Below are 26,917 nucleotides of genomic sequence, written 5' to 3'. Positions count from 1 at the left end.
AGATAGACAGCTCTTGTTGACCACACCATCCACTTTACAGTACATTTACACTGAGCTATCTAACAATAAACACCAACGTTTATGACACCCACTCTTCTGCTACATGAAGAGCCGGACACCAGTTGCAGTCCGCTAATAATAGGTATAACCTTTCCTTTTGTTCTAAGCAAAGCAGGCGGTATACTTACCCCCTTATTATCAGACTGAGACACCAGAGTGCTCTACTAGACAGACAGAAATATAGACAGGCAGATAGATAGATAGATAGATAGATAGATAGATAGATAGATAGATATGTACAAAGATAAAACAAGGTAATTGAATGTTGTGCCACTATGCCAAGCATGGTGTGCACTATTTTCAGCTTGTTGCACAAAGACAATTAGGCTGTAGGTCTGGCTGCAGCTGTCACTTGGTATCCAGTTATAGCTACTGTCCATTTGTGTGCACATGTGCTTACGCAAAAACACCACAAACACACACACACACACACACACACACCCTTGCCCTATATTTCAGAAATGAATGGCAGAGGTACCCTAAGCTGCACAGCATGTTGTTCCAGTTGTTTGTTGTTAATCTACATCTTCCAAGTCATATTAGTTGTGAATTTACAAATTCCAATTCACTGGAATATATTTTGTATTTATGTATATTTACTGTAGCTTTTGGCCTATTTAAACATCTCAGAAATTCACAAATTAAAATTCAGCATTTGCAAGATGTTATTTGATGTAGGATTTGTAGTAGTCTGTCAGACTACATTTGAATCACATAGCAAAATATGTTCACTATAACACAACTTAACACTGGAAGAAATCCAAAGTTTTTGAAGTTGAGTTTAATAACATATATAAATATATATTAATTATGAAAAAAATGAACTCACACAGTTAACAGGTACAAAATGTTGGTTTACGCAACCCCTTTGTCCATGACAACAGCAGAAAAGGATTGAAAACCTTCATTGTAATTTAAAGTACGATATTCTGGAGAGTTTTGAAGGCAGCATCACATCGTGCTAGGATACGAAAGATATGTCCTGCGCATGCGCCCTGTCAGAGCAGAGGAATCGTGGCTCCGTTAGCATCCAGAGCTAGCGGACTGGTTGGGGGAACACGGTGCGTGGAGGAAGGCGTCCTGCGCACTGTAGGCACAAAGATATCGGCGACTTCATATATCCCCAGCTAATCCTTGAGCTAACCATTATCCCTCCATGCCGTCCGCGTAGGAAAGATAACAGTAATAACCCTGCACTGCCACCTCAATTAGCCACCGTGCAAGACAGATAGGGGGGAACTGCGTTCTGCGTGAAGACTCTTCCTTTCAGGCTCAATCAGTTCTCTGGTTTGAATTATTAGGAACATAGCTGCAATCTCGACTGACGTTACTTCTTGTGAGGATGAGGTTGCCGACTAACAGACAGTGTGCGATGGAAGGAGATGGGAAGAAGATGGACCAAGCTTTTCCGTTCAGGAACCCTTTTGTGCACGTCTTGAAATTCTCCCCTCTGGAAAAGGCAAAGGTAAATTGATGTTTGCAGGGAAATTGATGTATTCTTGAACAAATACGTCCATGTCTGTTTCAGTAACGTTATTTAACGATGGTAGAACATTAACCCCTTAGTGCGACCCAGTGGAGAGGCTGTCACCATCATTTAACTTGGCTTTTCCCCCCTCCTGAATGCATGTAGTCAGCTGAGCTAGTGTTAGCTAGCCAGCTAACAGCAGCTACATACATGTTGCTCTCTCCTCTCCGTCTTCTTGGCTTGCTGCCTTGCTGTAAGGATGCTGGGAACGACTGGGAGTCTTCTAGTGCTAAATAATGTTTTATTTTAGCTGTAGCGACTGCATGTGTTCCTCACATGAGTATAAAAAAGACGAAAAGCACCCCTTCTCACTCAGGAGTCCGCTAACGGTCCATTAAAATGAAATAGAGCTATGTGAGCATGGCCGCCTGCCCTGGATAGGCCTAGCTTGTTGCTCTTTAACTGTTATCACAGCGAGTACAAAACGAGCATGTTGTCTGGTAGCTGTTACCAAGATTTATGTTTTACATGTGCCACTTATGTTGAACACAACACCGTTTTCTAGTTTCCCTTGGGTATTTTTTTCCTCTTGCTTTGTTGGTTTATCACAGTGTGTACAGTCCCTCTCAACCAGCATCCAACACGTGTGGATGTGGAGGGTGTAGAAGGGGATGGAGACCTGACAGTCATGTGGACTTATCTTACTTATATTTTCTCCATCTATTAAAGTGAGCACGTTTTTTTTTTCGTTTGAAATAGATTCAGTTGCCTGATTCAGTTTGACAGTTTTGCAGCATGGAGCACACATGCAGCCCAGCTATCCCTCATTGCTGTTGATAATCAGATTTAGAGCTTTCAGGCTGCTCTGCAAAAGGTGTTAACTTGCGGGCTACTCCAATCTGTGATGGTGATTTTAAAGGCTTCTTTATCTGATGGACATTGCATATGTGACAGTTATCTTTTGTGCAAGGATTGCAACATGTGGCACGATGCACAGAGGAAGAAAACCTGAACGCATCACGCATACAAGTGAGCACTGGATTGCCTTGTTCTTTGAAACTAGGGCTGCTTATAAATTTGGAGGTGCACGCAGGCCCTTTGTAGTTCCCCTCATATGATCTCTGTGGAAGCTCAAATAGTTAGTGAACTGTGTTTGTGTGTGTGTCTACCCTGAGCTGTGGGTTCGTATTAATCGGTACATTGAGTGACTCGAACCTGGTTCGCTAAAACGTAGATTGTATGGTCACACAGGGTTTCATAAAGGTTTGAGAGATATTTTTTGTCTACATGAGCTTAAAGGTGCACTGTGTAGTTTTGGAGAAGAACATTTCAATCAGAAGAGAAAGTCTTCATTGACTGATTTTAAACAAACTAAATAAACAAACTCACTTCATTTTTGTGATTGAATAAAGCTTCAAACAGTGTTCTGGGGATATTATTGTTCTCTGAGAACAGCTTGTTTATTCAGTTATGGGAAAAAATGATATTTCAGACTTTGTATTAGTACCTCATTACTATTGTAAATATTACAATTCTGAGTTTGAATTTCTTCTTCAAAACTACATGGTGCCCCTTTTAAGAAGTTGTGTCCCTGATGAACATGATGTTTGAATATGTAGTACATCTACACTTGAGGAGAAAAAAACCCCCATAAACAAACAAAAAAATAATAATAGAATAAAGTTAAAAATGCCAGAATGCATTCCAAAGTAGCTTGATAAGCATGCCTTGTTGGTGGACTCTTATCACCCACAGCTCTGAGATAAACAAATATATGTGTTATATCTTGGGAAAACCAGTTAGCCTTCTCTTTGTAAAGCTTCCAAATTTGAAATTGGCAGCAGCTTCCCAAAGCCACAATTTGATTGACGTCCAGTAGTGCATATATTCTATTATTTCCTGTCAATACAAAACAGTAAAGCACATTAATTTTCTCATATAGTAACAGCCAAATGGTCACCATAAAGATTAGTCAATAGGCGGTACTGTAAAGTATTAGTAAACAGTGTGGAAATGGGACACAGCTGTGGGTTATTTTCAGTAACAGGCTTTGGTCTAATGGGAGAGACTCAGTTTTATGAATGGTGCTACACAGGCATAGCTGGTATAAGAGCGTATCTTGTTACAGGTAAGAATAGTGACTGAGGGAGGTTCACACACATTTCTTTCCTTCAGGCTCCTTTGACAGAGACTGAAAGGAAAAAGGGGAGAATGTCAGGTGGACCACAGCCAAGGGAATTGTTTACTGTACTTCCTAATACATGTGCACATTGAAATTAGCAGAATAATTGATCCAATTGTGAGATGTCTTCTTTTCAGCAGCCATTCCAGTTTTGCGTGCATACATGTGTTGTAACATCGAAGAGGTCTCTGAGGTTCGGCGCTTAAAAACGGTTTCTTGTCGACACTAAGTGCTGATCCCAAAGTGGGTCATGAGGTGATGGAATTGAGTTTCCTAGTTGTTCTGATGTAACGGAGAACAACTGTTTTCAGCATGTTACACTGGCCTTGCCTCTGCATCCACAGCAACATGGGGAAGGCACAATGTGAACTGAAACTCTGAAAGGCCTGAAATGAGTATTGTTTCACCAGTGTAACAATTACTGTAATGAAACCTGTGCGTTGAAGTTTTTTTTTTGTGTGTGTGTGTGTTGCATTGATATGCCACAGATGGGATAGATTGTCTCCGATTTGTATTTTGATAAGTAAATCATTTTTGGCCATATTATATTTGTAAAATCCCTGCTTAGTTCTTCCTAGGAGGGGTAAATAATAGAAACAGATGGGTTTTGTCTAATTAACCAAGGCAATGAGAGTTTTCTTGGTATTAGACTATAATGCTTAATTTCTTTCTTTATGTGTAGGTTAAGGCCCTGAAAACCAATAAGCTGTATTATCCTTATTATCGATTGATCTTCTTTTGTACAACCACAGTCCAAAACTCAGACTCTTCATTTACCATCATAAATGACAGCACATCAGCAGCACATCCTTACATTTAAGAAGCTGAAACCAGCAAGTGTTTGACATTTTTGTTTCCTTTCGATCAACTTAAAGATCATTCCGCTAATTTTTGCAGCTCTAATCCAGTTCATAAGAGTCTGCACAGAGGACTGTACAATGTAGAGGAACTTGAAACCTTTCACTTCTTTCCCAACATGTGATTTTTCTTTCTCTTCTTTCTTTTGGTGACATAGGGGGTTTTGGTCCAAGGGGGCATCAGGCTGATATGTCTGACTAATAGCCACATTAGTAAATAGCCCCAGATCTTGCAGAAAGTGTGGAGACTTGAGGATACTCATTAGTAGGCTGTCAGGCTATACTATAATCCAGCAGCCTGACCTTTCAGTCCATATCAAGATGCTCTTGCAGTTTTGCGCCTTGATGAGCTAATTAATTGATCTACAGAGCTGATAGGTGTAGACCTAATGAGAACATATTTCTGTGATTTTTGTTAGATTTAGGTGCATCAGCAAACATTCCAGTCCTAATCTAGCCTTAAAACCTAAAAGTTTTGTCAGACAGACAGCAAGATGCTAATTTTAATTTAATTTAATTTAATTCCAGGTATGGCTTTGACATTCCTTGACATTCCTCCACAAAGACCTGATTCTGTTTTAATCCTGCCAAAGCGGCAATGCGTCAATAGCTTATTCCCACACTATATGGATCGGTATTTCTGTGGATTGGCAGCAGAATTGGACTAGTGATATGTTCCTCATAGATTAAGGCTACATATTCATCTCATTTTTTTAGGGTGCGTTTGGTATTCTAAGGTCATGAGTTGAGAAGATGTCTTTGTTTTTTTTTGTTTCTTCATGTAACTTAATCCATCACAGTGTGAGATCTTAGATACTTAGCCTGACATATGGCTATACAGTGAACATTTTTGAAGTATTTATTTTGTTTTTGATGCAACTACCACACAAAACAATCTCAAAGCACTCTGTGTTGTAGCTTTGCCCCGACCTTCCTACGAGGAAACTGTTCAGACCTGCAAAAGTGAAATATCTGTATGTTGAAAACAGGAAGTTGGACACGTCTGTAACACTATAAAAAAGGTCACAGTTCAAGCCCGCTGTCAGTTTAATTTCTTTGCTTTATGTAGCACAGCTTCCGGTTTCTGTGTGGATGTAGTCAAGAAAATTCGATAATACCAGAAAGAAAGCATCATGGTTTGTGACCATGGTGGTGTGCTATGGTAAAGAGCTACGTGATGGGCTACACGCTTTGATAACTGTCAAAGTCAGTGCTTTCAGAATGAGTGAAGACACATTTATTTTACTTTGAGGTTAGTGTGAAACAGCCATTGAAACAGAAGCGAGTATTCACACACATGTTCTCGTAACCTTTGGTTACATATTAAAGGTTATGGTTTCAACCTTGCAGAGACTTCATCATTGAGAGAGACAAATAATGGACTGGTTCACAAATGACTGCAACTTTTGGCTTGCATTTTGTTAGTAATACCTACAGATGACTAAACCTTCAACACAGGTCTGCCTTTTTATGGACTAGCCTTTGATATCAAGAAGTCAAAGTTCATTTTGACTTTGTTCAAACTGCCAGTCTGCATCCATTATTTTGGCGCTTCCAGATTGTATCAAAATACATTTTTAGAACGTCAGGACTGCAAGAAACCACATTCGATTTGAATTCAATCCCTCATTTGGAGGTGATATTAAATAAGTTTCCAATTAGTTTTTGTTAGTTGTGTCTCAGACTGGACATTCTGGCTGCGCAAATCGTGTTTTAAAGTGTTTTTTTTTTTTTTTTGCGTCACTCACAATGCGACAGACGATGATGACGTCAAATCCGAATTGACAAAAGTGCATCAGAACAGCAGAGCAGAATCTATGCTACTACTAGAAGTGCAGCATAGAACATTGCAATGTATAAGAGCCTCCTCTGCCACTGAGTTTGGCTGGTGTCACAGAGGAAATCTGTATAGTGACTTGACAGTGTCACTATAGAAGAAATCATGGATCTCCCTTCCACATGCTTACACATTGGAAAGTCACATCACCAACTTACGTATTTACTGATGCCAACGTTGTTACCACAGCAACCCATGCAGATAGACTGGTGATGTGTAGACACACAAATCCGATCTGAACACTTGCAAATAACCGTGCGGACAACCTGTCTTTAAAGATGTGATTTGAAAAGCACATTTTTTGGCTGAGGTCTTAACAGAGCTTTTTTGCATTTACATTATTGGTACAATTTAGGCCCCACTTTGGCAGCTACAATATGATTCCCAAGTTGCATCAGTCCAGATGAATGTTTAGTTTGTTTTGTTGTAAGACTGAGCCTTACTGCTTGAATTTAAAGATGCCTTTTGGTACAATGCCTGAATTCGCTCTAACTCCTAAATAACCTTTCTGTTTCGTAGCCTTGCCTTTATTTTAATTCTAAGTGACATTCATGCATTCTCATGCTTTGGGTCTGAATAAATCTTTTAACAAATGCATTATACAGTGGCTCTAAAGCTTTGCCGACAAGCCCCCTTTTATTATAGGCAGAAAGTACCAGTACTTACTCAATTGTTTGTTCTCTCTTGCACAAAACTGCATACTTTATTTGTATAAAAAGAGAGCTATGTGTGGTGGGCATGTATAATTAATTCATGTATCTTAAGTGGATCCTGGGAATGTAAATAGTTTGGAGTTCTATGAAGACAGACAGAAACTAGCATGATGTGTCACTGTGGTAATAGTGGTAGAGTTACTGTGTGTGTGGTGTAATTTTGTGACTTCCTCACCACATACCCAATGAAACTCATTTATAATATAGATTTTACCATCATAATAAAGACATGGTTGTTTCTCAGACCAACAGTAGGTTTTTGGGATTGAAAAAATGTGTAGAAAGTGTTACTGTAAGACCGTGTTACTCTCTTTGCTGCTTGTTTGTCAGTAGTTTAACAAGAAAGCTTTAAATTGATTGATTTAAATTGACCATGCTATCAGACAAGAACTCTCCCTGGATAAGATAGTGCAGAAAGACTTCAAGCTCCCCAGTAGTGGTTGCTATCAAGACAAATATTGACAGGAGATAAGCGCTGCTCTCAGAGCCATAACAAGTTGTAAAGTAAACAGTCAGTATTCGACAAGCTCATTGGCGTGCCAGAGCCATCGAGTGAAGAACATATGCCAGACGTAACATTCATGTGATAATGATTTGACCAGTATAAATATTGATAAAGGCCATGTTGTGACCTCAGGGCACACAATCTCATTTCAGTAGTCGAGTACACAAATCACACAGCTCTTCCTGCTGCTGAGCTGCAAGTCGCCACTGTGATCCGAGGCCTTGCTGCAGGCCTGCTGCCCTCTGTAGCCTCTTTCATCAACTTTATATGTTGGAAGTTAAACCGCATGCACTGTTTTTTTTTTCCTTTCTTTATACCAGTTGCTAGTGTAGTTAATTGCTTTTCATAAGATCAAGGCAACATTGCTTTGCGATAGACTTTATTTAATTTTTCTTTGTTGAAGATAAGATGGATCAGTCCAGGTGTGATTTGTTCTTGTATCTTCCTTTCTGACAAAAAGTGCCAACATGTCAGTATATTTATAGCGTAAACGATTGGTAACTTTGGTGATTTTTGGCTTCACATTTAAGACTTCACAAACAAATGCTATGATAATGGAAAAAATGTTGCGTTGGCTTGTACTATGGGTTAATACTACATACACCAAAGTCAAACTGTAAATGTAATGGTACCAAGATGACCATACCTGTGTATTGTGGGATCTGTGTCTGTAACCCTTTTTCTTTTCTCTCTTACAGATCGCATTAATGACGGTCACACTGTTCCCCATCCGGCTACTCATAGCTGCATTCATGATGCTGCTAGCTTGGCCTTTTGCCTTCCTGGCCTCAGTAGGGCGCTCGGAGACCACTGTTGAACCCCAGTGCCTCTGGAGGAGGTGGGTACTTCGTTATACAGATTTGTGTCTGTTTGTTTGTTGGAAGGCAAATGTTGGCAACCAGGAACAACCATAATTCTTTCAAACAAGTAATATTTCAATATTTGGCTTGCAAAGACTCATGCAGCACATTTGGACTTGACACTAGCAGCTACTGAAGGCTGTGGGCATTTAGCCACACTATCAACAATGCTGCTTTCAATATAAGTATAAAATCACATGGCTTAAAAATGCTAATTCATGAATAGGTTTTCTGACTTCATCATTAACACTATATAGTAGTAGATAGTAGTAGAAGTAGTAATAGTAGTAGTAGATTTAGCATTTTTCCTACCTTTGGCTGTTCTTAAGAATGCAACTAGGACAAGGTAGCTGAAAGGTCTAATATGCCAAAGTTCCAGTTTTAGTTTTTAAAAAAGAAAAATCACCATAAGGTCTTACATTCTCATTTTATTCAGAGTAATTCTTGAGCTTTGGTAGTGCAGTTGTTTGACCCTCTGTCTCAGTCTTGTGCTCCACGCTTCCTGATTGTCTTATAATCTGTCCAAGAAGCTCCCACAGCAGCTACAGGTCTCCTCTTCTTGATCACTTGTCTCAAACGAAAGACTAAAAATACCACCTTAAAGGTTAATGAACAAGCAGGTGAAATAATGTCATTAAGACAGGAGACATGGGTATAGATGATGCTTGTAATTTAAGTATGTCGGTAGGTAGGTGAGAGAGGGACTATAGGGAAGATTTTTTATTTTTTTTTCACTGAGTGAAGAAAGAAAGGAAAAATAGACAAGCCGGTGGATTGCAGAGAAAGACACAGGTGGTTAGCAACCGCATATGGATATATGAATATCACTAGGGGTAGCTGAGGATACCAATTCACAATAGGGGCTTTTCCACTGGCAGTGAAAGTGAAACAGTGCCAAAAGTTGATTTGCGTTTCCACTACCATGGACCCATGGCACACCCAACCTATCTCCAGGCGGTGACTTCTCGTGACCGCTACTAGCCGCTAACAACCCTGCCTCTCCATCAAACAAGCGTGTGTTGCATTACTTAACTCGTGTCTGTGCAGGAGTCGAGAGAAAAGCATTATTAATGTCTCTGTGTGTTGAGTTCTCGGTACTTTAGTAGCTTCTAACTGAATCTTTTCGAAGTTTAGTTTCTCTCCTGCGTCAATGTTTGTACTTTAAGATATTTACTTTATTTTACAGTTCCATCGAACATGTTACGTTACTGCTGATGAAAGCCATACATTTACTGATTTTGGTTCTTCATGATAAAAACTTTTAACTAACAAGATACCAGGGGACTTTTATTGTGAAGAAGTTATTGAAAATGAAATGTATTTATTATTACCGGCTTAGTGGAGCTTTGTTAAGCAGCGATTATTCAATAATACTGCGGGAAGTAAGAGTATTTACGGTTGCTCCTTTGAACACTTCTCAAGACAATCGCATCATCAGTTAAAGGCACATCTTCAAGCAGGTGGTCCTACAAATCCCTGCTGAGGTGGGCTGACACGTTGAGTCAAGCCGAGCTGGCACATGTGTATGGAAAAGCCCCAAATATGTCCCATTGGGCTTGAGCATGCAAACGACTCATCAACAACACAAAGTGAAAATCCAGTGGGGTTTTTTTTTCTGTTTGCAGTTTTGCCGACCAAAAAGTTATCTGCAGTCTAAATGAAAATTGTCCCTCACACATGCATGCATCTCGTTTCCAGACTGGTGGACATAATTCTGAAGATCATCATGCGGGTCATGTGGTTTGCGGGTGGTTTCCATTGGATGACGGTGAAAGGGCGAAGGGCACTGCCTGCAGAAGCACCCATCCTCACGCTGGCACCCCACTCTTCATACTTTGATGCCATCCCAGTCACGATGACAATGGCCTCAATTGTCATGAAGGCAGAGAGCAAGGATATACCTCTCTGGGGCAGTAAGTAACAAACATGATATATTGCTGTCATTGTTACCTCTATGACTATGACCTACAGTATATTGTCAGGGAGAAATCAGTTAATCTGAGGACTCCAATTTGAGAAAAAAGTGTTCTGATTCTGTATGATAGCATTACAAAATCTATTAGAAGGAAGTGCACTGTTTATGCAAAGGCACAGTTGTTGCAAAGCCACTTTGTGAAGGGCAGCTCATAACAGTTTCTTTGAGTTTTGCTGCTGTCCGTGAAGAGACAGCAAAGAGAGGGGATTGCCAAATCTACTACACAAAATATTTTTACATGAGCCCAAGCCAAGTACGGTGCAGCTTGGGTAATTTCTCAGGAAATACCAGGAAATGTGTAAAGGCACAAACAAAATACACATACAGTGCTGTAGTACTTTCCAAAAATAAGACCTTTGACTTGTTGGGTTCGACTTGGCAATTCTGTTAAAACATGTTTCTATCTGTAGTTCTGCAGTGTTGCGACAGAGTCGTGATGACATCATTAAACTCTTTAAAGCATCCATTACACCAGGAAGTAGAAATCAAATGTTAACCTCGAGATAAATGATTACACACACACTGGGGAACTCAATAGTAACTCACAACATCCTGAAAATACTGGCCCACCAGCCTCAGTTTTGAACCTGAACCAGAAATGTCTGTGGGAAAGAAAGAAAGATAGTTTCATTATGTCTGTAAGGTTGAGAGCGTGGGGACTGAAAACATCACAGTCTCACAGCATATTTAGTTTCTCCCTGCATCTCTCAGTTCCTAACAGTCAGTGTTTTAGTGCATCCACTTGTTGCTGTTGTCATTAAACTGGTTAAGGAAGACTTAATTGTGAGTTTAAAGGTCCTTTAAACTCACCATTAAGAAAGGTTGATTTTTGAGTCTCATTCCAAACTCGTCAAATACTGATGCTTTGGGAGAGTGGCTGACAAGATTTATAACTGTACATATTGATGAGTTGGGAATGAGACTCAAAAATCAACTTTTCTTACAAAGGGCTTTTAACAGTTGTTGTGGTATCACCACTCGAGCTATTGTCTGTCAACCACCCAAGGCCACAGCAGAGGTCAAGTCGTTCTCGCTCAGTTGCAGTCAGTGACACGCCAGTATATCAGCAGATCCTCTTAACTGTTCAGTTGCCTATCCAGTTGCCAGTTTAGGCATTTGGTCTTCTGCCCCTGGCAACAGGACACACAGTAAAAGACCTAGGTGTGTGTTATTTTAGGCTCCCTTTCTCTTCCTCCTGTTCTGCCTGCTAAGTCAGTAATTAGCCACTTTGTTACATCCAGACTGAGTGACACATGCCAAGTTACAGCAGTCTTGCTTGTATTGCAGGATTGAGACTAATTTGCTCATTGGCTAATTGCCCAGTGGCCAAGATTATGTTTTGAAGCAACCTAAGGAGGATAAACACTGCATACATCTTCACAACTTTTTTTTTGGTCTGGTTGCTGTACACTGTCCTGAAACTGTTTTAAAGGTTATCTGCTAATACCTGTCGGTACTGTACTGTTTGACTAGACCTGTTGGCCTTGCTGTAGGAACCAGGCACCTTGGTGCGTTCCCAAGCAAGTGGAATCCAGAATAAGCATTAAGACCTGATCAGTCACAGTGACGTGTGTTGAGTGTCTCTCAGGGTACTAGCTAGAGCCCTAATCCCTTCCTGTCGGCAGACAGCTCACAGTTGGATTCAATTCTTCTTCTCATGCACTCTCCTCTCTCTTTGTATTGTATGGTATCCTCACTCTTATCCTAACTTTTTATGTCTCCTTCTCTTTGTGACTAACTGTCTTTTTCTATATTTTAATAAAAATTGAATATATGGGAAAATGCTTCCAGCATCTATAAAATTTTCTGCAAGTATAATGCAGAATATTTAAACCCAGTTCTTGTGTGATTACAGTTCCTTTTTCATTTCCTTGTACTATTTGCAATTTGAAGTTCAGCTATGCTTAACCCTTGGGCTCTGTGCAGGCACCTCACCTCACCCATATCTCTGATGCTTGGTAGATGGGTACTAGTGATGCTCTGGGCAGTCTTAATCACCTGCTGCTGAGCCTTCCTGTCCTGGCTGTACATATCCCATGCCAGGTTGTGATGTTTCCAGTTGCCTCCTTTGTTCTAAACTATACAGAGTTTATGGACCTTGCTAACCAGGAAGGTGCTGTGCTATGCTCTTGGAAGTGAAATAGACATGTGTTTTTACTCCAGTGACAAAACTTAAGTCAGGCTGTCTCATTGCTTATGAGAAAAAGGGAAGTTGTATAGTTAAGTGGTGAGTGGACTATTGTCTGTTTGTGGTTTTTTAAAACGGTCTGTGTTAGAAATTGCTGCAGTTCTGGTTTGTTGTTTGTGAATATTCTCAGTCACCCAGGTCCTGGTATGTCTAAGTGGTATATGATTCTAACTGACTGCTTTGCAGTCATGAAGTCATGTCAATGTACTGTATATTTAGTCTGTTAATGCTCAACCATTTTGGCATTGGAGGGTGACAACAGTTGTAAAATGTTAATTACTGATCATTATCAGCCCAGTCAACAGTTCCAGACTCCCCCCATTGGCCTCCAAAGCTCAGACCACATTGTTCACATTGAAACTTGGACTACATTATTTCAAGCATGGTAATCGGGGAGGGAAGCCAGACCCTTCTTTATTTGCAATCTACATGTGAGAATCATCTGACTTATGCAACCACCAAAAAGGAACACATGACCATGTGTTTACCACACATGGTCAAGTCATCTAAATATGACAATTTTGATGACTTATTATGACTTGTGTTTCCACATATAACAGACTTGAGTTGGCTTCTTACCCCTGCTGTCACCCTGTGTGAAAGATATAATCGCTGGTAAGCAAGGGTCATAAAGTCTAATATGGCCCGATTATATGTTCAGTTTGAAGCTATGCTTTATTAGCTATGCTAAGCACTATTTCCAAAAACAAAACAAAATATTGCCTGTTAGAATCCCATCTTGCCTTTCGACTACCCAGCATGAAGTGTAATAGTGATGCTAATCAGTGCAAATTTCTGGCTAATGTTTTGCTCTTACCAATGGTAGTTGTTTTGGTATGTATTCAGATAACAAGCCTTCTTTCAACAGTGCTTCACATTTATATTAATGTCACACTAACAAAGAGGACTCTTTCAGTACAACCATTCATCCAGTCGTCACCACTGTGCAGCTCTGTTTTGGAGTGATTTGGATTTAAGTGCTTTGTTTAAGGACACCATTAGAGTGGTGGTTGATGTAAAAAAGGAGCTATGCTCTCCTCCCTGGCTGGCTTTTCTCAGCAAGTACAGTGAAGTGTTCGTCCTACTGAATGTATCAGTTTTCATGTCATGATTAAAATGCTCATTGAAAAAATATTCAATATTACAGGCAGTACAGACGTGATCTTTAATACTAGCTTCAGTGAAAAGGTCTGAGTCAGAGTTCCCCCTCAAACTCCACTTAGCTGTCAAAAGAAATTAGAAAAAGAAAAAAAACTGTTTCTGGAATTATTTGTAATATCTCTACCCTTTTTCTGTTTGCTCCTAGCTTTGATTAAGTACATCAGGCCAGTGTTTGTATCACGGTCAGATCAGGACTCCAGAAAGAAGACTGTGGAGGAGATCAGACGCAGAGCTCACTCTGGAGGGGAATGGCCTCAGGTAAATGGATGGAAATTCTTGTGCCAAATTGTGTATGCAGTTGTGGGAACACATCCACACCACAACATCTATGTCCTACCAAATCAAGCAACAATTATCTTAGACGTGTTTAAGTCTGATGTACTGACAAAAAACAAACAAACAAATGCATCAGTTTATAGTAAAAACTACATGTATACTCTTAGTCATCTATACAGATCACCCTAAAGGTTACAATTGTAACCTCCTGCTCTCTGATGGCCTGAGTGAGGTGTGGGTGTGGATGCTTGAAAAATAACTGAGGCCTAAACCCAAACAAACAAAGCCTAAACCCAAACCACAGACAAATTGGCATTTTAACAGTAAAATGCAGTGCTGCAGAAAACATTGCTAACATCTAACTATGCATCTGACTTAGAGCAACTTAGATATAATGCAAGCCAATGCATTTTTACACTTTGTGGGATTTTCAAAATGCTGTCCTGACTGTTTCGGAGATGACCACTGTTTTGTTATAGCATGTGAACCATTCCTTCTTTTCTACAGATCATGATTTTTCCAGAGGGAACATGCACCAATAGATCCTGCCTAATCACCTTTAAGCCAGGTAAAGCTTCTTCCATCATCATTTTCTTCTCATTCAGCTTTCCTCTGGTTTCCTTTTGAAGTCATGCCGCCAGCTGTTTACTCACAGCATGCACTGATAATTCATACTCAACCTAGTGGGAATAATGACTTATTATTTAGAAGTGTAGTGTGTGGTCTTAATTACTTAGGAATAAGTTCAAAAAACATTGTTGCATTCCTGGAGGTTGGAAACTGTATTCTCATGTGAATGTTTAAATCTAATGTCACCTTTTAATGTGCTCTTTACTCTCACAGGGGCCTTCATCCCAGCTGTACCAGTGCAACCTGTGGTGATTCGTTACCCTAATAAACTGGTAAGATTGTTCGTGAACATGTTATAAACGCAGCTTAAAGGCACAATTATTTCTACATTTGTTTTACACAATCATTTAAATAGAATATTTGATATTGATACGTTTTAATATCGAGCACTGTATCAACATGCAACGGTTATATGTAAAGCAAAGAATAAAGTCAAAACCTGGTTGTGGCCGTGCTAGGAGATTAAGTTAGTACTTGCAATACTAAAATGTTAATGCGCTCCTTGAATTTATTCTAGGAGGCAGTTGCATTAGCTTCATTGTGTGTGTGTGTCTGTATGTATACTATGCATGCCCTGTAGCCTGCTTGGCATCCTACCAGAGTCTCACCCAGTAGGTAGGTAAAGATCTTGCCGGTCACATGGTGTGAAGAAAGGTATTGCAGATATATATAGTATCCATGAAGGAGAAAATGTTCTGCCGCTGAAGCATTTAGCAAACTCGGCAGAATCCCATACGGAACTGCGAGAACCTCCTGGAGTTGACACTTGGTGTCGTGGTCATATTGTGTAATTTTGGAAGCTCTGAGGGTCAGGTTATATTTAATTCTCGAACAGAAGTGGATAACTCAAAGACAGACTGTCATAGAGAGGGGGAATCACAACGTTGTTTAAATAAGGAGATAACATTGCTTATTACAACATCAGAAAGGGGTTTTGGGAGTTGTTCAGGCAATCTGACAAGCAGTTCTGATGAAGCATACTGGCAACTTTAAGCTGGTGCCGAGGGCTTATAATGATTTATGATTAAGCAACAATTTGCAAAACAGATTTTAATGGGAGGTTCCCTCGGTTTCATCCATATGGATGTTTTGAGCACTTGGACATAACCCAGAATTTCCATACTGTTTGGATGCACCTTGCATAATGTTAGAAACACTGAAACACCTCTGGGACAAGCATGAGTGGTTTTCTGTATGTATGAAATGGTACAGTAAACGACTTGGTTATACAGGCTTTTGCTTGAAACAATGAGTGCCATAATATTTTAGTATCAACAACAATTTTGATTTAAATTGCAATTTATGTATCTGTAAAAAGACCATCAGAAGTCACACTAGAACTGGCTGCATGGTGCTGTGGTCACCGATAGCCTGTGTCTGCAGCAGTCGACAGATATTGTGTGGGTCTGTAGTCTGTTTAAAGGCTTTTTAATCCAGTCAAATGTGGTATTTATGTAGATACAACATGCTGTGGGCATATGGGACTCATGTCGCCGCAGCAGCAGTTTTGAGTGACTGTTATTATTTTGTTTTATTTATGAATCAATCATTTACATCTGTTTATATAATTTGTGATTCAAATTTTCTTCCCACTGTGCTTCGAAAACAGCCCGTGGCAATAATTATATAAAGGTAGAGCTTTAATTCAGAAAGCACGAGTTTGCCCTGTTCAAGTTTCAGCAGCTCTGTGCTCGCTTTTGGCCGCGGATTGTGGACTCTCAGATGAGTTGGTCAACTAAACTCATTTGTGTCTGACATTCTGTGTAGAATAATAGACTCCTGACTCAAGAGACACCTACTGGCAGGCCGAAGAGGCTGATTTGACTGAAGTCGTTTAAGTCTGGTTATGAGAAGAGATCAGTGGAGCGTGCAGAGCAACTTTCTGATGGCCTCACTGGGAATCTGCCTAATCATGATATGACTCAGAAGGCTCGTCCGAGACATTGCTCAGGCTTGTTAGTGAGGCTGTGGGAAAGCAACTTTAACTTTGGACATTGAGAGGAGGAATTGTTTGAGGATCTTTATGAATCCAGCAAGCGTGTACCTTCTTCTGCTGAATGAGATATTGCTTGGATGCTCTGCAATAGTACAAGTTCACTTCCCCACGTTTTGCAATAACGTGATTTGTAAATGGGAATGCAGGTTTTCTTTCCAAGTTTATGGAAAAAGAATAAGCTGTCTGTTTAGGAGACATGAGTCCTCGGTCATGTCATCCCAGAGCTGAGATTTTAAATGTCCACACTTGTATTTAAAATAACATGCACATTTAAATGCTCTTAAAATACGTCAAAGTCAAGTGTTGAGTGGTAAAATGTGAACATTCACTAGTCATTTGGCTGGTGGACAAACAAGTGTGTGGAAATCTGATGTTTTCACATGACAGATGATGAAAAAAGGCATAAACGCAAGTCTGAGGCAATAATTTTTTTTATTGAACAGCCAAATCAGATTAAACTGATACAACAATAAATGGGGTTGGCCTACAGCCCTGTCACATCATTCTGATACAGTTGTCTACAAATAAAACTAAAATAGTGGTTTATTTTACGGTTTCAAACTGGCACATCTCTGAAAGGTAAAGCATCATTGGTCATCATCTACGCAACTTGACATGGATCGATCAGAGCTGATTATTCTTGACAGTGACCCAGTTAGTTAATTACCAGTACCCTGTTTGTAGCTTCAACTGTTGAAATCTGTGTGTCAAGGATTGGTCTTTGTTGCAGCAGAGAGTATCATGATGATTCACTGCACAGTCCGCAGATGGTCGGAAACGGTGACCAGCGGATTTTTTCTCTTGATAGCGAGTTTCCTTTTTCTAATCTAATTTCTCAATACTGATTTGTTGTTCGCAATGTAGCATTACCAGGGATACAATATGGTGCATACCCAGGACACACTGGATAGTGATTTCACTGCGTCCTATTGGATTTTTATGTGTTGGATATGCAGGATGTGTACCTAGCAACATCACTGTTATTCTTAAAAGTTTGACATATAATTTGGTAGTATAAGAAAATGTGAAACAACAGCAGATGATGGAGACAAAAAAAGATGATTTAAGAATAGTTTTTAATTTCAATTTGTCTAATGTCTTGCACTTTTTTACAGGACTCAATCACATGGACGTGGCAAGGGCCTGGAGCGTAAGTACACAATTTCTCATTCCATATGTGGTATACTTCAGTTTCTATTTGCTGTCATTTACCACACTGCACAACAAGATTATTCTGACTTGACCAATAGATACATAATGAATATAGATGGAAATAAATGTTTTCTGTAGGCTAAGTGATAGTGTCTTTCTTAAGAAAATTAGCTATATATTCTCTTTTTCTGTATTATTTTGTTTAACCAAAGCACAATGTATGATTGTTAAACTATAGTATCATGTATCATAGCGATGGTTGTCATTGATCACATCCTACAGCTCAAGTGCAGGCTCCTATTTTTGAAATGAACATTGTGGTCTGAACCAGAATCTCCGCAGTGTGATCTCAAATAGACTGGAAGCAGATTAGTTATTGCTGGAGGAGAGAGACTGCCCTTGTTATCTGTCTCTGTCGTGTCCTCAGAATACTATGTCCTGTTTTGGTTCAGCCTCCATCAGCACGGTGGATCTCTGAATGCTGTCTTCCCAGCCCCCCCGAACAGATCTGTCAAATATTTGACTAAATCTCTTTATAAAAAAATAGATTAATGTCACATTTCCTTACAAACGTGTCATAGGAAGTTTACCAGTAATGCAACATTCATATGTGTTGCTTTGCTCTGATGCTCTAAATTTAGGTTGGATGCATCGTGTTCTTAAATTATTGAAAACAAAGAAAAACCAGGAGATCTCTGTCCAGATCCAGGTGTGCAAAGCTGTAAGATGCAAACCCTAAAAGACTGACTGGTGCATATAAACACTAAAGGCCTGTAATGTGCTAAGAATTGTAGCAATCAAGGTTGTTTGTGTCTGTATTGGTTTCCTGTTGTTGACACTGTCCTGTTATTATCCAGGTTTGAAATCTTGTGGCTGACACTCTGCCAGTTGCACAACGAGTTTGTGATCGAGGTAAGCATGACAGTATCTCATCACATGCTGCGTGGATTAATGTGACTGTAGATCATGCAATGTTTAGTCATGATGATCACTGTACTTGCAGTGACAACGATTATTAAATGTGCGCTATATGACAGGAGGCTCCTGTCATCGATTCCATTTTTTTATCTGCTCCTTCGGCCTTCTTTTTATCTCAACAGCAGACTCAGAATTTTTCTCTTTTGTTTTTTATTAATTTGATTTTGCAAAATAAACCTAAAGGATTCTAAATTACATGTAGGGAATAGATAGTTGTACACAGTAAATGGAATATTTGGCTTGTTAATAATGTTCGTCTCTCTCTCTAGTTCCTTCCTATCTACACACCCTCAGAGGAGGAGAAAAGGAACCCAGCTCTCTTTGCCATCAATGTGAGACGTATCATGGCTAAGTAAGTTCAAACGTATTGTTCATATATGTGACACTTCATCCTTCGAGCTGACTTGAGTTAACCTTATTCGCATATAATCAACAAATGCAGCATACATTAGTTTTGTTTTGTTTTTCCCTGAAATTAGCTGGGACATAGAGCTAATCTGTTTCAGTGTGGTCAATAAGAAGATATTATACTATATTATAAATATTCTACTCCTCTGCACGAGTATATTTTTAAGTGTCATTAGTCAGATTCTGTCCCACCTAGCATTGTCATCAATATAAACTCTGGTAAACAGCACAGGGCTCAGGTTACACAGGCTATACTTACTACCCATGTTGTCATACACTCCCACACTCTGTGCTGCACTACTTTAAGCTTTGGACGGGGAGCTTAAGTTCTGCAGGCAGACAAAAAAAGTATACGCTGTCTCTACATCCAAGAAGCTGTATTGGCTACTACATTGGCCTTCAAAGCCTTCAGCAGAGTTCGTATTGATTTGCTCGTACTGATGTCCTGTCTCTTCTGTGCTCTGCCTAGAGCCCTGGGGGTACCCATCACAGACTATTCATTTGAAGACTGCCAGCTGGCCATGGCAGAAGGCCAGCTCAGACTGCCAGTCGACACCTGTCTGCTGGAGTATGCCAAGCTCGTCAGGAGACTGGGGTGAGTCACTCGAACCTTCCAATGAAATGCTCCTATCAATGAGAACCAAGGAAGGGGCATAAGGGTGAAACGAGGGGGAAAACACTCACCAAACACCACAGGGACCCGGATTCAGTTTCTGGCAGTGGCACCTTCGGCTTTGGTGTGCATTCCAGCTAACACTACTGCCTTCCAGTTGGGGAATGTGTCCTTGTTGCTGTGCTAGTGACTCCCACTCAGGTGCCTGCACAGGAGGGGATCTGGAGGGGGGATAGTGTGACCTCCACACACGGTATGGTTTCTTGGTGAAAGTCCTCTCTGGCATGGGGAGTAACTGGCAACACCATGTATATTGGAGGAGGCGCATGACTGTCTACTCCCTCCTAAATCTGGCAGTGAGGAGTATCACTGAGACTGCACAGGGACAGAATAAGGGGGGGTAGAAAACAGGAGGAAAAAATTTAAATAGATTGCAGAATATACTGCAAACATGTCAATATAATGCAGCTCAACAAACTATGATTAAAAAAAACTGCGTTCTTTCCTTTTTTGGTTGTGTCTTTTCCAAATGTCCTTGTTGATACTTCCGCCAAATTATTCATTAACGTAAAGTCTCCTCTCCTTGCTGACCCAGGTTGAAACCCAAGAACACTGAGAAGGTTCTGCAGGAGTACGGGAACAGAGCCAGGAAGCTGGAGGGACAGAAGCTGGGCTTGGACGACTTTGCCCAGTTCCTCGATGTGCCAGTTTCAGACATGCTGCGAGACATGTTCGCACTTTTTGATGAGGTAAAGACTGGAGACTTTTTCCACTCACACCCATGATAGCTCTGTGGTCTTCGTCAGTGGCAGCTACTAGATCTCTTTCCTTGCTTGATGATGACTCTCACATTATGTCAGACTTTCGTCAAACAAAAATATAGTTACCATATAAATAACTTAAGTTGTTATATGTATGTATCCTCAGTTTGGCTCCAGCGTGAGTAAACTCCAAGCACTCAGTTGACAAAGTGCCTCTATAAAAACACTGTTAAGGCTGAAAGCTGGATTGAATACCAGATGCTTTTATTGGAACTAATTACAGCACCTTTCTTTTTATTCGTGGATAAATTTACAGTATACTACCAAAACAAACAAAGGTTTTATTGCAGCAATGTATTCATGACCTAATCAGCAATCCCCTGCAGTGACTTGTGTGTATTAAATAAATAAGTAATCTTGCTCACATCCTCTTTCTTCATCTTTCCCAACGTGTTGTTTTCTCTCCTTTTTCCAGCATGACGATAACTGCATGGATATCAGAGAATACGTGATAGCCTTATCTGTCGTATGCAGACCTGCCAAAACTCTGGAAACGATGAAATTGGCCTTCAAGGTATGTTCTGGTTCGAGCTGTGTGCTTATCTAACCACAAAGAAGACGAGAGTTTTCTGTGCTTGCTTTGGATCAGCTTGACATTTGCTCTGTTCAAATGCCACTTAGTGTAGGTTGTCATGTGTTCATTGCAGAGTATTGAGATCCATCATTAGTGTACACATGTTTTCGCAAATTGTTTCCTCATGTCTGTGCTTAAATCTGCATGTCATAACGTCCGATAAAATGTGGATTCATTGGTTATCATTGTTCGCGATCTGTCGGTGTGGCAGCATGAATCCAAATAGCTCAAGTTTGAGTCATCTTCGTGTTTTCACTTGAGTCTCTTTCATAATCCTTAAAGTCAAGCAAGTTCTGTGACCTCAGGGCTCGTGAAACCCATTGAGCACAGATTTATTATTTTTAATGCCACCAATTACTTCAGAGAAAGGTCACCCCATTGAAGAACAGTTTAACTGGTTCCTAATTTGCAGACCTTGTTAGACTGGCATGCCTGAAGGCAAAGTCAGAGAGATGACATCTGCATTTCTTCCCATTGTGTCTTCTCCAGATGTTTGAGGCAGAGGAGGACGGTGCCATCACAGAAATGGAGTTGGCAGTTATCCTAAAGACGGCTTTAGGAGTGAATCACCTCAGCGTGTCGCGTCTGTTTACTGCCATTGACGCTGAAGACACAGGGAAGATCACATTTGGTAAGCAAACAAAATCGACCCTCCCTGGTTGACCTACATATTGTCCAATCAAATCTTTGTTTTAAGCTCTGCTTCATCATTATAGTAGCATTTTTTGTCCTGGCTTTTTTTCCCACCCTCTCCTGAGGTGCAGTAGATTCAACAACCAGGCCACTTCAGTTTCAAGTGCAGTCTGTCTCTGGGCATGTTTTTGAAGCCATTGTCTGATGTTCCTGTTGTCTCTGGCGCCCTCTTGTGGTCTTTCCACAGACAAGTTCAGATGCTTTGTGGAGCAGCACCCAGACTTTGCTGAGGACTACCTGTACACAGAAAACGCAGGTCTGCACAGCGGGCCCTGCCACCGTCACCAAACAAAGCCCAGCCTGTCTTCCCAGAACCTGCAAGGCACTGCCGCCACCAAAACAGCTAACGGTATCTGCCCCGACTTCAGCCCCAACGACCACGGCACAAAAGATGGACTCCACAAGAAACACAACTAGAACGGTTTTAAATAGACACCTCTCCTGGTGAGAGGGTGTTGTGTGTGTGTGTGTGTGTGTGTGGGGGAGGGGGGGGCAGAGGAGATAGTTACTTGTTTTAACAGTAAGGGGACTATATTTCAGTAACCACAACTATTAAATGAAGAAGTTTACCCTTTTTTATTAGTGTTGTGTCCATGAAAATTCTGAGGTTATTTTCAGCCTGGTAACAGTTTATTTTGTTATAAATTTCTTTTTTTTAATTTTTTCAGAGCAAAGATCGTCAAAATGCCAAACAATGGCTGTTTCAGATACAATGCTTGAATACTTGAAGGGCAAGCACTTATAAAAATTCCTGGGGCAAATGTTTCTTATTCTTTTCTTTTTTTTTCTTTTCCCTCCAACATAGTGCTAACTGTGCATGTTTTTAACATGAGGGAAGCAGGAAAAAAAACACAAGCCCTGGACAGTGAAGTCTCATTTTTAGTGAAATCAGTGTTCGGTTCTCTTTTTATTTGTAACTGTTATCTATTTCCTCTCTTTATTGGCTGCCTTTTTAACTGAAAGTGCAGAATGCATGGGCTCATGTTATTTTGAGCAGTGCTGTGGATTATTCATCTAAAGAAGGGAGACCTGAGGTTACCGGTGACGATAGTGCTACAGTAGCCACATTTGAGGTGAAATTGGGTCTCTATGAGCCTGTTACATATATATATAAATATATAAATATACAATGATATATTTGATTTAGCTCAGGGTTCAGTGACAAAAATGAAAAATTTACCTTGTATGATGTCATCATTTTTGACGCTCACTGGGTTACGCGCATGTCTTTATTTTCTTAGGACGTCAGTACTCTTCTGCCCAGTCATTCCTCATTCACTGCTTCACGCATTTTAGTTGTTTCAGGTTGGCAAATTCAAGTGTCTTCTTTTATTGTTGAAATTACACAATGTGGACCAAAAATGCATTTGGTGATATAATGTCACCTGTCACGTTTGTCCTGTCCTTTTTAAGTGAGTGGTGTAATGGCTGAAAGGGGAGAGGAATTCACAATGTGTGGCCATTGAAAGCACATTTAGGTAGGTTGCTATGTTCGGTATTCTAAAGGCAAGGTCATACTACTCCCCTCTCTGCCTTACACTGCGACATTTTAATCATTCCTACCCTTTTCAATACATTGTTCCTTAGTCTGTCTGAAATTCCTCATGTTGCATTTTGTTTTTTTGAAGGGTAACTCCTCCAGTTTTACACATTAAAGTATGTTGGGGAGTGCTACTACAGATGTGACAACAACTAGTATACAACCTTTTGTCTCTCCAGAGGAAGCTGCACGATATCTGATAAATTGCCTCCACTGATGTCACTCATTGGTTAAGTTGCATTGTGGGTTTTGAAAAGCAGTCCATTGATCTCGCATTGCACTCTTATAACACTGTTGGACTCATTATGAGTAGTTTTAAAACAAATGATCAAAGTCTATACATATTCCACACATATTTCCTTTTCAACACCTGGCACCTACATTACCCACAGTGCAATTTAGCCCCTGAGTGATATCATTTGAGGCATTTAACAGATTATATGCAGCTTCCTCTGGAGCCACAAAAGCCTTCGTAGAACTTTTTTCCCTCTTATACAGTAGTACTCCCCAAGACCTGTAAACACACTTTAATTGAGTGGAGTACCCCTTTCAAGGACCCACCAGTAAATTGTTACCTCCACACTATGTTTCGGATGTGCATGGAAGGAACCCCTGTGCTGTTTCTATTCACCAGTCCAAACACATCTGCATCAAGTCTCATTTGAGGGACCAGAATTGGATTTGGAAAATATCCAGCTGTGCTAATATTTATGCCTTGTTTTAAAGTTTTAGCAAATGGTGGTCGATTTAGCACAAAAATATTGGGCACTGAATGTGATTTAATACTTCTTTGTACCCTGCTGTGCAGCCTGTGGCCAAACAATGCATCTCTAATCACAGGTGGGATGGGCCTGTCCTTCCCAATTGGAATTAAAATGAAGGAATATTTATAGGTGCAGTATGTAAGATTTTAGTTGAAAAACATATAAAAATTTACCAAAATTAGTAACCTAATGTGACGTAATAACAGTTCAGACGTTATAACGACTATGTATTGTGTTGCAGATATATCTGCTGGAGTTCGCATGCTAACCAGTTAGCCCCAACCTGTCCTGGTCCAAAGCCCCTGTACTAGCAGTATAAACATCTACACTTTGCTGCTGCTCCGAGCTCCCAGCCCAGACTGCTAGCTGCACGGCTAACTGAGATAACAGCAGCTACAGTGAGCAGCAGTTAGCTGTCACTCTAGTGATATTGTACCCCTTATTTGTTTTGAGTATGAAATCAACAGGTGGCCAGTTCTTACATATTGCACCTTAAGATCACAAGTTTTAAAGACTAATGTTCATCGGTCTTTAGTGGCCTTTAAATTATTGACGGTTACCTTGATTTATACTAGAAAGTTCTATTAAGACCTATTTTATAATTTGTTCTGTTGTTTTTTTTGTCTGTTTTTAAATCAATTTAACTTTATCTGGAATTACAATCAACTTTTTGGATGTGTTGACAAACAGTGATGCTCATTTCAATCATTTGCCAACAGTGAATTGGCCGGTTTTCATCGTCTTTATGTCTGGAAGCACACAAAAAACACCCACACAAAATGAAATTTAGATTCTGCTGCAACTTTCCTCTGAACGCACAGTGCTTTACGTCATGTCATTTTATAGAGCAAGTAATTCTTAAAGGGAATACCTCTGACACATGAGAATCTTTTTGTAGCCAGTTGTACTTGGATCTGTGAATTTTGTCCTTTTTATTTTCTTTTTTATTCTGTAAGTTCATCGTGTCGATCAGCCTCACATTCCCGCCACGTTCACGACCATGCATACTGTTCATGTATCCTCTCCCGTTATGGCTTTCAGTGAAGCAATATTTCACATCTCTTAAGCCTTCTCAAGATTTATGCTTTTGAAGAGTTCTGATATGTATTTTGAATATTCCAAATGCAGGACATTTTGTGAATTTTTGATATACGTATATGAATGATTTTTATTTTCACTGCCATGACAAAGATCTGTGATCTTCTCTCCTCTGCAGATTGTATTGATGGTGAAAAATGAGCCACATTTTGTTTTCCCTTTTGTATAATACTGCAATTGTTTTTGTGCTGTATTCCTCCTACACAGTGTAAAGTTTTATTGTTGTTATATTATTACTATTATCGCTGAGTTGACTGCTTAGAAACAAAAATGCAGATTTCTTATGGAAACCGATAGCCTTGAATCTATAGAATTTTTATGCTAAAAAAAAAAAGAGAATGTATAGACAATCTTGTCACAATCAGAAGCTCCTCAAAGCGCTGATCTCCAGTGGACATTTTCCGAAGAAATCGTGGTTTTCAAATGTACACTTTCTATCCAGTTTGAACCCTCTCTCCATTGACTTTTTTATGTTTTACGTCCAAGGCGTGCAGGTTGAAAATAGCGAGTGTGTTAAGTACGCCGGGCCTCGAGGTGACGTCTTCCACCACATGACGGGCCGCACGGCACAAACTCTCCAGACTGCACGCGCACACAAACTAACATTATATGTTAAATCACAATCTTTAGTATTTTCCCCCCCTTACCACTTTTTAAATTAAATGTATTTGTGCTTGCACTTTAGATTCTTTTCTTTATTTTTTTAAAGAAATATCACATTGCTGTAAAGCATGTTAAGTTTGTAGGTTACAGTATTGTAGCTCAAGTATGTTCATATGAATAGTTTTTGCATTCATATATTTGCTGCAATAATGGGAGCACAGAGGAAATTAGGGATCACACATTAAAGGAAGCTGACCCCTTTGCCCTACATTTGTTTTTCTACTGTAAGAAAAGAGTTCAGTTAGTTTCAGCCCACCTTTTAGACCTACACTTCTGCTTTGTCTCAGGATTGTGGATGTTTTGTAGCTTGAAATGACTTTGTAAACTCGTAGGACTTGGCAACAACGTACAGATTCGAATGACTAAAAACTGTATGCACCGTGGAATGGATTAAGTATTAAATGTACTCTGAAGTGATGTGATTTTACAACAGGTGGTTAATTATACAACTCACTCTGTTATGTATGAGGGAAACCACACTGTTTTTGTACATACTGTAGGTGGGAAATCAGATTGAGATTAGACCTGACCAGGAATGAAACGTATCGAGCCACAGTAACCCCCCCCCCCCCCCCTCTGCAGTCTTGTCAATTTATTTTAGACAAATTTACATTGAACGTCCAAATGATGATGTTTTTATTTCATCAGCAAGTCAAATATGTACATTTATATTCAACTTTTACATTCAGAACAATTCCGCATTGGGGCTGTATGAACATACTGGGTCTTTTTCACACCTGTTTCCCTTTTATTTCAAATACCTCAGTAGAGGTCGGTCTCATTTTTCTACTTGCTGTCAGTCTGAGAAAATGTAAACCTGCAAGAGATAAACTTGTATTTATGCTACTGCTGCCTGCTTACCACAGTTTGTCCGGCGCTGAGCCTAAGACGAAAGACTTGTGTAC

General features: G+C 40.0%; 1 protein-coding gene across 1 annotated transcript; it reads left to right on the top strand.

Moving 5' to 3' along the window:
* The first annotated feature begins 965 nt into the window (after positions 1–965).
* LOC311260436 (lysophosphatidylcholine acyltransferase 1) lies at positions 966–26,429 on the top strand. The gene is made up of 14 exons (XM_084358236.1): positions 966–1,525; positions 8,321–8,460; positions 10,181–10,395; positions 13,952–14,064; positions 14,590–14,650; positions 14,926–14,984; positions 17,824–17,858; positions 18,718–18,772; positions 19,108–19,190; positions 19,716–19,841; positions 20,455–20,608; positions 21,096–21,194; positions 21,744–21,885; positions 22,135–26,429. Exons 1-14 carry the CDS (start codon positions 1,403–1,405, stop codon positions 22,362–22,364), a joined length of 1,635 nt encoding a protein of 544 aa, XP_084214362.1. The 5' UTR covers positions 966–1,402; the 3' UTR covers positions 22,365–26,429.
* The last annotated feature ends 488 nt before the right edge of the window (positions 26,430–26,917 follow it).

Source organism: Pagrus pagrus, assembly GCF_965226575.1.
Source record: "Pagrus pagrus genome assembly, chromosome: 7".
NCBI classification, from domain to species: Eukaryota; Metazoa; Chordata; class Actinopteri; order Spariformes; family Sparidae; genus Pagrus; species Pagrus pagrus.
The sequence above is the reverse complement of the archived record's forward strand: the minus strand, read 5'-3'. Positions and strand labels throughout refer to the sequence as shown.

Bases quoted from the DNA above. Each gene is read 5' to 3' on its own strand.
- LOC311260436 (XM_084358236.1), top strand. From the start codon at position 1,403: ATGAGGTTGCCGACTAACAGACAGTGTGCGATGGAAGGAGATGGGAAG. The intron at 1,526-8,320 runs GTAAATTGATGT...TCTCTCTTACAG, and splicing joins CCCCTCTGGAAAAGGCAAAG to ATCGCATTAATGACGGTCAC. The intron at 10,396-13,951 runs GTAAGTAACAAA...GTTTGCTCCTAG, and splicing joins GGATATACCTCTCTGGGGCA to CTTTGATTAAGTACATCAGG.